Source organism: Oryx dammah, unplaced genomic scaffold (genome assembly GCF_014754425.2).
Source record: "Oryx dammah isolate SB20612 unplaced genomic scaffold, SCBI_Odam_1.1 HiC_scaffold_4, whole genome shotgun sequence".
In the NCBI taxonomy this organism is placed as follows: Eukaryota; Metazoa; Chordata; class Mammalia; order Artiodactyla; family Bovidae; genus Oryx; species Oryx dammah.
Genome location: NW_024070188.1, coordinates 25,826,313 through 25,838,860, shown reverse-complemented (window position 1 = coordinate 25,838,860; position 12,548 = coordinate 25,826,313). Strand labels below are relative to the sequence as shown.

The window sequence follows — 12,548 nt, the reverse complement described above, 5'->3', positions numbered from 1 at the left end:
CAAACGACAACAGAGTATGTTAACAAACCCAAAATTCCCATTTACAGTCTGAAAACAATTTGTATAGTGAAGCTATAGAGACAAGTGCTCTGTGATTTAAACTAAATGCACATTTTAATCAATGGTGTAAAATGAAAAAAATTGGCAATAAAGACTCCTGAGATACTTGATAAATAAAATCCTCATATCATATGCAACAATACCACTTGAATACACATATTATTATTTACATATCCTGCATAAAAAGTTAAATACTTAGTAGCATCTTCAAAATATTTTTTTAAGAATGTTTTGGGTGATAAGATATGTAGCAAACTTATGTGACAGGATATAGAACGATTTAAAAAAATTATTTTGTGCTCTTAAAATTGCACTGTTGATTTTAAAATTTACAGTTCTGAAGCTATAGACTAATACTTAATGGTTATTTAGTCAACTTATGAAGCAAAAGTAAATGCAAGTAAATCTGAGCATTCATTCCTTTACTCATTTATTCAAGCAAATGTTTATTGAGTACCTAATAGGTAGGAGTGAAGAAGAAGAAAAAAAAATCAATGTTTCTGTATGCCTTCAGTGGGCAGTGTGTGGTGGGGAACAGAAAGGTGAGTGAGACATGGTTCCTGTTTTTTAAGGACTGAAAATTGATTTGGCTTTTAAACAACAAATTGGAAGACAGGTTGTAGCTGGATAGAAAGAACCTTAGATGACTTGGTAAAGGATGGGGCTTTGTTTTTTAGGTGATGAGAAGCACCACAGGTTTGAAAAGCAGAGTGGCCTGATCTGATCCACTTGGGAAGAAATCTTGCAATAAAGTAAGAAGAGAGAGGAAATGTTTGGAGCTAGGGAGAGCTGGAGAACACAGCAAGAGTCAGGTTGAGACACAGGATCAGAGGGGAGAGGACAGTTTCTGGTTTAGGATTGCTGAATGAATGCACATAGTTTTCCCCTTCCCTAATTCCCATCGAAATGTCAGAAGACCTATACACATAAAAATAAATCTACCGTAGTCCTGGAAGTATAGGAGGATTTCTACTAGTCAAACAAAGCAGTGTGGAATTTCCATAAAACAATATTGTAATACAGACTGGAACAGACTGACAATATATATCTATTTTTGGTTGTGCTGGGTATTCATTGCTGTGCACAGGTTTTCTCTAATTGTGGCAAGTGGAGGGCATGTAGAATCTTCCTAGACCAGGGACTGAACTCGCATCCCCTGTATTAGCAGCTAGATTCTTAACCACTAGACCACAAGGGAAGCCCAAAACTCTTAATCTCATATGGGAAAAAGATAAGACCTCCAAAAAAGTCTGTGTTCTGGGCAAATCCAAGAAATCAGGGAAATGCTATCACCTCACACTTGTCAGAATGGCTATCATCAAAAAGAACACAAATTGGCGAGGATGTGGAGAAAAAGGTATCTTTTTATACTGTTGGTGGGAATGCAGACTGGTGCAGCTACTGTGGAAAATAGTATGAAGGTATCTCAAAAAACTAAAAACATAACAGAACTCCCATATGACCCAGCAATTCCACTCCTGGGTATATATCCAAAAATAACACAAAAACTCTAATTTGAAGAGATACATATACCCAATGTTCACAGCAGCCTTGTTTACAATTGCCGAGATACGGAAACAACCTAAAAGAGCATCAAAAGATGAATAAGAAGATACATACATTATACACACACACACACACAAAGGACCTACTCAGTTATAAAAAGAACAGAATTTTGCCGTTTGCAGCAACATAGATGGACTTGCAGAGCATAATGTTAAGTGAATAAGTCAGAGAAAGACAAATACTGTGGGATATCCTTTATATGTGGAATCTAAAAAAGACAACAAACTAGTGAATATAACAAAAAAGAAGCAGACTCAGAGAGAGAACAAACTAGTGGTCACCAGAGGGGAGAGGCAATACAAGGGTGGAGAATAAGAGGTACAAACTATTAGGTATAAAATAAGCTACAAGGATATATTGTACAGCATGGGGAATATGGCCAATATTTTATATTAACTATGAATGGAGTACAACCTTTAAAAATTGAGAATCACTATATATTGTATACTTGTAACTTATGTAACATTATATAACTATACTTCAATTAAAAAAACAAATAAAATAGGGGTTAAGGCTGGCCTCACTGATCAGATGAGAGTTGGGCAATCCTTGAGAAGTTGTCAATGAAGATATCTGGGGGAAGCATGGTCTAGGTAAGAGAAAAGCTCAAGGGAGGATATTAAGGCAGGAGTGTACCTGGCTTACTCTAGAAACAGCCGGTAGATCAATAGGAGGAGAAGAGCAAGTGAGAACAAGGGTCCCTTACGACATTGCAGGAACTTCAGCGTTTAATCTGAGTGCAGTGGGAGGACCATTTTGAACATAGAAGTAACATGATAAGGCATGTTTAAAAGGATCTGGTTGTTGTGCTGAGAATATACTATTGGGGAACAAGGTAAAACAGGGAGTTCTGTTGGGAGGCTATTACAGTAATTCAGATGAGAGACGACAATGGCTTGGACCAGGATGGCAGCACTGGCACTTGACTGCATTGTTTACATTGGGCCAGGATGGAGTAGGGAGGGTCAGACTGAAAGAATGAGAAGGAATTGGACTTTCGTTTGTAATGAAGGCAAGTAATGTACATGCTAGATGTAAAACGAATGAGAGAACAGTTATCAGTGACCGCAACTTAAGACTCAAGATTTTGAATGCAAAGTCACTCTAGTTGATGCCACAGATCAACTGTGGATGTGAGTGGTTAAAAGGAAGATCAGGAAGGAGGGAAAAACAAGGTAAGATCAGAAACCAATGATTTCTAGGACTGTGACAGAAACTAGAGGCTGTTAGGCAACAACAAATGGTACTAGAGAGTGACCGCAGTAAATAGTACACATTTTTATATAAAATACAGAGCGATTTTAACCACTGTAGTGAAAAGCAGTTGGAAGCAAGAGCAAAAGCTTACTCGAACTGTTTCTTTGGGAGTAAGAACTGATACAACAAATTTGGTAAACTGCAATATCAGATACTACAGAAATCATATCTTTCATACAAACACAGTTGCAAATGAGTAAATTCAATAAAGCACCAGTGACTAGAATTGTAAGTGTGGAATACAAGGGCAATCTAGAAGTTGGTGCAGCATTATCTTTTACCTTTTTATTCTGATTTGTTTTAGGCTTTGAGGAATTTCTTCCTTTTTTGTGAAGGAGAAACAATGGTGAAGACTCAATGGGACACTCATAAAGAGAAGTGTGGACCTTTTCAGAATACCGCTGGAAGTCTTCGACCTCTACATCTCTATCCAACCTGTGTTTGTAACGGAGGAAAGAAAAATCTTAAGAATGTTGTTCAGAATTACATGATCAAACTATGGAAGTCAAAGAACTTTAGCAATTAATGTATGTGTGTGTGTGTGTGTGTGTGTGTGTGTGTATGTGATGGGTCTTGATCCACCAACCACTATCTTAATTAGAACCCTTCAAATGATCATTTAACCAATTAACCAATAACTCTGTGCCTGGCACCAGCATACTCTGACAGAGGAACATGTCTTCCCTCACCATGTCCTGGATGATGGGGACCTCTTCTGCGTTACTTAATCTGTATTAAATTCCTTCCTTGCATGTTTTTGAACTCAGGGGGTTCTCATTGTCTTTGTTAAGGATAAAACAACACGGTTGTCTACTGAATTGGAGAAGATATTTGCAAACAATATATCTGATAAGAGGTTAATATAAAAAATACACAAAGAACTCATATAATTCAACATAAAAACCAAACAACTTGATTGAAAAAGGGGGCATAGGACCTAAATAGACATTTCTCCAAAGAAGACATAAAGACAGAAATTAGACACATGAAAAGATGCTTAACACCACTAATCATCAGGGAAATGCAAAGCAAAACCACAAAGAGATACCACTCACCTGTTATGATGCCTATCATAAAAAAGACAAGACACAATAAGTGTTAGTGAGGATGCAGAGAAAAGGGAACCCTCACGTTTTGCTGGTAGGAATGTAACTTAGTGCAGCCACTACGGAAAATAGGCTTCTCAAAACATTAAAAATAGAGCTACCGTATGACCCAGCAATTCCATTGCTGGGTATTTACCAGAAGAAAACAAAAAGGCTGATTTGAAAAGATACACGCACCCCTAGTTTCGCTGCAGCATTATTTCCACCAGCCACAATATGGAAGCAGCTTAAGCGCTGACTGATAGATGAATGGATAAAGATGGGGTATGTATATGTATACGAAACATTATTTAGCCACGAGACATGAAATCTTGCCATTTGTGACGTGGACGCATCCAGAGGGTGTTATGTTAAATGAAATAAGTCAGATGGAGAAGGACAATACTATATGATTTCACTTAAAAGTGGAATCAAAAAAACAAAACAAACAACAAAACAGGGTCACAGATACAGAGAGCAAATGGGTGGATGCAGAAGGGGAGGTATGAGTCCAAAATCGGTGAAAAGGATTAAGAGGTACAAACCTACACTTATAAATAAGCCATGGGCATCTAATAAATAACATAAGGAATATAGTTGATAACATTATAATAACAGTATGGAGAAAGATGGTTAGTAGACTTATCTCGGTGAGTACTTCATATACGCAAATGTCTCCTGAGAAAACTGTATGCGAGTCAAGAAGCAACAGTTATAACTGGATATGGAACAATGGATTGGTTTCAAATTGGGGAAGGAGTATGTCAAGGCTGTATAATGTCACCCTGCTTATTTAACTTATATGCAGAGTATATCATAAGAAATGCCAGGCTAGATGAATCACAAACTGGAATCAGGATTGCTGGGAGAAACAGAAACAACCTCAGATATGCAGATGATACCACTCTAATGGCAGAAAGTAAAGAGTAATTAGCGAACTTCTTGATGAGGGCAAAAGAGAAGAGTGAAAAAGCTGGCTTAAAACTTAACAGTCAAAAAACTAAGATCATGGTATCCAGTCCCATCACTTTATAGCAAATAGATGGGGAAAAAGTGGAAGCAGTGACAGATTTTATTTTCTTGGGCTCCAAAATCACTGTGGACGGTGATGGCAGCCATGAAATTAAAAGACACTTGCTCCTTGGAAGAAAGGCTATGACAAACCTAGACAACATATTAAAAAGCAGAGACATCATTTTGCTGACAAAGGTCTGTAGTCAAAGCTATGGTTTTCCCAGTAGTGACGTATGAATGTGACAGTTGAACACAAAAAGAAGGCTGAGCACTGAAGAATTGACGCTTTGGAATTGTGGAGCTGGAGAAGACTCTTGAGAGTCCCTTTGATTGCAAGGAGATCAAACCAGTCAATCCTAAAGGAAATCAATCTTGAATATTCATTGGAAGGACTGATGCTGCAGCTGAAGCTTCAATACTTTGGCCACCTGATGTGAAGAGCCGACTCATTAGAAAAGAACCTGATACTGGGAAAGATTGAAGGCAAAAGGAGAAGAGGGTGGCAGAGGATGAGATGGTTAGATAGCAACACCAACTCAAAGGACATGAGTACGAGCAAACTCAAGGAGATAACAGAGGATAGAGGAGCCTGGTGTGTTGCAGTCCATGGGGTTGAAAACAGTCAGATCTGACTTAGAGACTGAACAACAATCAGATGTCAAATCACTATGTAGTATACCTGAAACTAACATAATATTGTACATCAACCAAATTTCAACAAGAGAAAATTAATGAAAAAATAGTCATGCATTAAATCAATACAAAAAAGACTTTCTTAAACCTCTGAGGATGATTTGGGTATGTTGCTCTGTATTGTACCACTGATAGTAAGTACAGAAATAACCACATTTAACATTCACAGTTTGCTGTATGCCATGTGCTTTATGCACATTATCTCAATTAATCCTCATAACAAGTTTACCAAGCAAGCCCTATTATTATTTGCATTTTGCAGCTGAAGAAACAAAGGCTTACTTAGCTGATGCCATACAAAAATTAAAAAGCAAAAAACTTACAAACCCAAGTGTGTCAGTTTTTCAAGCACATGCAAGCATTTAATTACTACCCTCTTATGCCCCCAATATTTCATAGTTCTTAGTTTTAATAAGGTAAATATTTTAATTTTCAACTTGAACGTCTTTACTGATCATGCAGATTTATGAATACTAAAAATACTGTACCTGGTAAAGTAGGCATTACTTATACATCCGGTGAAATTAGCATACTGGGGAGTGATGGGTGAGCCGCCGAAGTAGAACTTTTTTTCACCTGCTTGGGTCTGCTCCACTTTCCCTTTGGTAGGGTTCTTACTCCCAAGTCTGCTTTTATCTACTATCAATTCATACCTGTAAGGGAAAAAGCTTTTTTAAGCACTACACAGTTAACGTATTACTTGAGTTCCATTCTAGGCTGTATGTTTTCTCATGGAATTGAGAAATGGAACATTTGGTTAATGATAAAATAGCAAGTTGCCAGACTCTTTGTGAGGCTCAGAATAAAATGGATGAATATTTCTATAGGCAGAAAAGACTCTCCAAATCATGACTGGAATTTAAACCCATAGAAGCAGGTTCAAATGACTAGTCATCAGCAACTTTTTTTTTTTTTTGGTGTGGAAAAATCAGAACATAAATCATGGGATCATTTAATCACATTTGTGGGAAGCTATTTTCATTCTAAAGCACATCGAGAGTGATTGGAAATGGCGTCTTGAAAAGGCCTATTAACATTTCCTTTTAATGGGAGGGCTCCCTAGGAATGGACACAGAATACTAGCAGTCTGCAACAGAAAATATATTGCTTTTACAGAAAGAATTTTCCTTTTATGAAAGAGAAATACAGTATTACATACTTTAAAGATAAAGTTAAGACTTTTTAAAGTGAAGTTAAAGTGTTAGTCACTCAGTTGTGTCTGACTCTTTGTGACCCCACAGACTGTAGCCACCAGGCTCCTCTGTCCATGGAATTCTCCAGGCAAGAATACTGGAGTGGGTTGCCATTTCCTTCTCCAAAGACTTTTAAAAATGTGACCATAAATGTAACTTTCTCAATTGTTTAATTAAAACCTAATGAAACCTGTTGTTTGTTAAGTTTTTCTATGTACAAAACACTGCCCTCCATTTAGTTTAAGTGGTATGTACTGGTACTTCCTTCAGGGAAATTATAGCTTATGGTTTCACTGGGAAAATTTTTATATACCTGTTAATTAATTTAATAGTGACTTATTTGACATGTTTTAAAAATTAACAGCAATGAAAAAAAAAAGTAAGTTGTTCCTTCTACCATTTTTTTAAATACTAAAAAGGTAATAAGAGATAGTCTACTATTAGTAGTGGTCATTGGATGAATTCATGTCCTACAGGTAAAGCCACCTGGTGCAAAGAATATAAAGTGAGGAGCTATACCTTGCTGGGGAGACGGAGGTAATGATGAAGTGGGACAGCCCATCATTGTACTGCTTATCTGCCGACTGCACCTTGATTCCTTTTACATCCATGATTACAGTGCCATTATTCAATGAGATGGAGAACATATCTGACTGAAATGCAAGCACAGGTTCTTTAACAATGGAAGCCAGGGATCCAAAAGGTGGACATGTTTTCAACATTTACTTATGGGACTGCTTAAAGGAACACACATATGTGAGAGGTTTGCTTGAAAAATAATTTCTATGAACAGCTACTAGAAAATACTTTATTGCCTGGACTGGTATGCTACTTATAAAATTAGACACATTTCAATGGAAAGAGGAATTTCCTATATTTGAACTGAAAATTTCAGGTGATTTTGTCATGCTAAGTAGCTGTTATCCCAGCGTCAGTTACTTTCTTTACTCAAGCATTTCTCTTTTGTCATCAGCCTCACTTTTGAAAAACCAGTATTTTAATTTCTTTGGGGATATAGTGAGACGACTAGGCAAGAGTTATTTTGCTATTGTGGCTTTTTAAGATGGATGAAACTCAAGCCGATTATACAGAGTGAAGTAAGCCAGAAAGAAAAACACCAATACAGTATACTGACACATATATACAGAATTTAGAAAGATGGTAATGATGACCCTGTATGCGAGACAGCAAAAGAGACACAGATGTATAGAATGGACTTTTGGACTCTGAGGGAGAGGGAGAGGGTGGGATGATTTGGGAGAATGGCATTGAAACATGTATACTATCATGTAAGAAATGAAGTGCCAGTCTATGTTCGATACAGGATACAGGATGCTTGGGGCTGGTGCTTGGGGATGATCCAGAGAAATGACATGGGATGGGAGGTGGGAGGGGGATTCAGGATTGGGAGCTTGTATACACCCGTGGTCAAATCATGTCAATGTATGGCAAAACCAATACAGTATTGTAAAGTAAAATAAAGTGAAAATAAAGTTTAAAAATAAATAAATAAATAAACAACAACAACAACAAAGGAAGCTGGAATGAAAAAAAAAATGTTTCACTTTCCAGCTGTGGTACATATACACAATGGAGTATTACTCAGCCATTAAAAAGAATGCATTTGAATCAGTTCTAATGAGGTGGATGAACCTGGAGCCTATTATACAGAGCAAAGTAAGTCAGAAAGAAAAACATGAATACAGTATATTAACACATATATATGGAAGTTAGAAAGATGGTAACGATGACCCTATATGCGAGATAGCAAAAGAGAGACAGATGTAAATAACAGACTTTTGGACTCTGTGGGAGAAGGTGAGGGTGAGATGGTTTGAGAGAATAGCACTGAAACATGTATATTATCATATGTGAAATAGATCGCCAGTCCAGGTTCGATGCATGAGACAGGGTGCTTAGGGCTGGTGCACTGGGATGACCCTGAGGGATGGGATGGGGAGAGAGGTGGGAGGGGGGTTCAGGATGAGGAACACATGTACACCCATGGCTGATTCATGTGAATGAATGGCAAAAACCACCACAATATTGTAAAGTAATTAGCCTCCAATTAAAAAAAAATGAACAGGAAAAAAAAAAAAGAAAAAATATGTTTCACTTTCCATCTACAGAGGCAGAAAAATTTAAAAATAGCAGAAATTAACATCTATTTTTCTGAATTTCTTTATTGTTTGGCAATATTCTTTAAAATATTGGCAAAATGATAATCTTCCTTTTCTTCCCTGATATGGGCCTCAATCTCTACAGTTAGCTCTCAATATAAATAATTTAAGGTCACCAAACTTTTATAAACGTTATCCTATTCTTGACATAGTATTAGTATATCTTTGTTCAGTTCAGTTCAGTTGCTCAGTTGTGTCCAACTCTTTGCAACCCCAAGGACTGCTACCCATTGACTGGAGCTAAAGTTCTACAGCAAATTAAAAAACTATTTCATAAGTTGAGTCAAACGTATGTTAGTACTGTATATATACACTGAGGTTCTTAACATATTTTGTGCTGTGACTCTTTCGGTAGTTTGGTGACACACATGGGCTCCTTCATAAAATATTTTAAAATCACTCAACAAAATATGTAGGAATACAAAGGAAACCAATTATATTGAAATACAGTTTCAAAATACCAAAATGATAAATATGTGATATATATGTACTTCTACATTAAGGCACTAAATAATAAAATCTAGTAGCAGATCTAATAACTACTTTAATTTAGAAGTGGTATTTTGAGATATATATGACAACTATAACATGAAAGGAAAAATACCTTTAAATTCTACTAAAGACAAAATCATAGGTACTGCTAATATTACTGTGGTTTGTTGCTGACATTCACAATTGAAGAAAATGCTAAATTTTAGTTAGAGAAAATAAAGATTTAATTTTTTTCTCACCTAGTTCATGGCCCCACTGGATTCTCTTCATGAACTCCTTAGGGAGGTTTATGAAGCCCAGGTTTAAAAACTCACATATGATATATTTATAATATTTTACAAACTGTTTGAAAAGAGACATTCCATGTGTGTTCAGGAGTCAAAATTAATCTGAATTGAAAATTACTTTTAATGTGCTTAGAAGTATTTTTAATAGACAAAACAATTAGCACAAAGAAGTTTCCACCACAAAAAACAAATACTTACCCCTGATGCATAATAGAACAGTAATCCATTTGGCTGTAATGTTCGGAAATTAAAACCTCCTTCAAAGCCATCAAAAAAAGATATTTTCTGACTTGAAGCAATGTAACTCTGTCCATTGAAATATGCTCTGCGAGATATCTGTGTGCCAAAGAAAGTATGAATATAGAGTTTGTGATAATTATCAAATGCCTAAAATGTCCATTTCCTACATACCAAAGGCCTTATCTGCTAGCTCCTATATTAATAGTTATGTTTTAATTTCCAGTTTATGCTAGAATTCAGGCCTGTTAGCCTGCTAACAGATGGGGTTTCGGCTTGCCTACTTTCTCTACTGTGAGTGAGTGAAGATGCTCACTGTAGCCTCACTAGGCTTTGGCATTCCAGCCATTGAAGGGTGCAGCAACTGGACAAGTCCAGAGGACTCCCATAAGCCTTTTTAGCTTAATGATTCTGCTGGTGGCAGAAAGGAACCCACGGTATACATAGGATCACAGAGAAAAGAATTTTTTCAGCTTTTAAGAGAGGTAAGTTTTTTGTCTATTTATTAAAAACCTTTCAATTGTGTACTTACAAGAGAGTCTTCTGGGCATCCATAGCCAACTCCCAGGGTTTCTGTCTGTTCTAATAAATTGAAGTCTTTCTTTTGGAACTGGAAGCCCTTCATGCATCCTCTGAAGTTGATATCTAGGGGAAGATGTGCTCTTAAGGTCCTGGAAAAGAAAATCAGTTTTTACTGATACAGCTGTGACAACGATGGTGGTAGAGGTGATGATGATGTCACCCAACATATTCAGGATGTAAAATTGATTTTATTTATAGTTATTTTTAATAGCTTGGTAATTAGTCACATTTTCATGCCTTCTTTCATAAGTACACAGTAATTTCTAATTTTGGTATATAGAACAGCTTTATTCTGTATGGAGCCAATTTGTTTACTTCTTTATAGTTTTCAAGATCCTTTAACTTACATCAGCTCATTTTATCTTTATAACAATTCAGAGAGCTAGATGGTGATGCTATTCTTTCTCTTTTACAGATGATTAATAGGTTCAACCATAATGAATTGACATATGTATAGGTCAAAAACTGTGAACTCTTGGCAGTTGCACAAGATTTACCTATAAAATGAAACTAAGAAATAGTAAGTCTTTTTTTTTTTCCTATGTCACAAGTAGAAAGGTAGGATTTGAACCCAGGTCTTCAGTTGTCCACTAATCCTACTTGAGTCATGGACTCAATTACTTGTCTTATTTGCAACACACTAATCAACCAAGGCTAGAGAAGTTTTCAATGAGCGCTGGGACTTTGGAGCAATAGGAAAGTGAGAAATCCTTTATCTTTAAGATCAAAGATGGCATTTCGCTCAAAACAGTACCCATCACTATGCCTAATAGATAGGAAGTGTCCAAGAATATAGTATTGGATACTGAATGAATATGAAGTTAATTCTGAGTAGGTTACAATGACTTCAATGTATTTTAGATGAACACTGACCAAACTAAGGAGTAACAGTCCCACTGTATTCTGCTCTCACAAGATCATGCCTGGATGACATGCTAATTGATTGATTAAACTGCACATATAGCAAACCACAATGGTTAAAGATCCCAAGTGGCATGGCTGAAGGAATTGAGGATATTTAGTTTGGAAAGGAAGCTTAAAGTTGGGGTCTTATCCCAGAAAAATTAGAATTTCTGGAGAATGATTGTGGGTAGTGATGTTTATAAACATTCTCTAGGTCATTCTAATGAGAACCAGGGTTGAGAGTGACTGGACTGGAATATCGGAATATCCTAATGCTGTCTCTCAGTTTAGGATCTCTCATGCTATGAAATGATTGTAATGAGATAGTTGAATTTTTGAATATATCAGAATAATATTTCATTACACTTAATTTGGGTTTCCTAGGCAGCGCTAGTGGTAAAGAACCCACCTGCCAATGCAGGAGACATAGGTTTGATCCCTGGATCAGGAAGATCCCCTTGAAGAGGGCAGGACAACTCACTCCAGTATTCATGCCTGGAGAATCCCATGGACAGAGGAACCTGGGGAGTTACTGTCCATAGGGTTGCAAAGAGTCCATACGACTGAAGAGACTTAGCATGCACACATACTTAATTCATGAGGCTTCCCTGGTGGCTCAGCAGTAAAGAATCTGCCTGCAAATGCAGGAGACATAAATTCGATTTCTGGGTGGAGAAGATCCCCTTGTGGGGGAAATGCATGGGGGAAATGGCAACTCACTCAAATATTCTTGCCTGGGAAATCTGATGGACAGAAAAGCCTGGCAGGCTTCCATCCTTGGAGTCACAAGAGTCGGACACAACTCATTGACTAAACAACAACAACATACTTAATTCACAACTCCTGTCAGTCAATCAGCTCAGTCGCTCAGTCGTGTCCAACTCTTTGCGACCCCATGAATCGCAGCACACCAGGCCTCCCTGTCCATCACCATCTCCTGGAGTTCACTCAGACTCACGTCCATCGAGTCTGTGATGCCATCCAGCCATCTCATCCTCG

General features: G+C 37.1%; 1 protein-coding gene across 3 annotated transcripts in view; it reads right to left on the bottom strand.

Moving 5' to 3' along the window:
• LAMA4 (laminin subunit alpha 4) overlaps positions 1 to 12,548 on the bottom strand; it is a 148,611-nt gene that overhangs the window by 13,926 nt on the left and 122,137 nt on the right. For all 3 annotated transcript variants that reach the window (XM_040238466.1, XM_040238464.1, XM_040238465.1), the window contains 5 exons: positions 10,597 to 10,735; positions 10,026 to 10,163; positions 7,388 to 7,521; positions 6,164 to 6,328; positions 3,165 to 3,318 (listed from right to left, as the gene is read on the bottom strand). In XM_040238466.1, the coding sequence (XP_040094400.1) occupies positions 3,165 to 3,318; positions 6,164 to 6,328; positions 7,388 to 7,521; positions 10,026 to 10,163; positions 10,597 to 10,735 (730 nt within the window). The remainder of the gene's footprint in view (positions 1 to 3,164; positions 3,319 to 6,163; positions 6,329 to 7,387; positions 7,522 to 10,025; positions 10,164 to 10,596; positions 10,736 to 12,548) is intronic.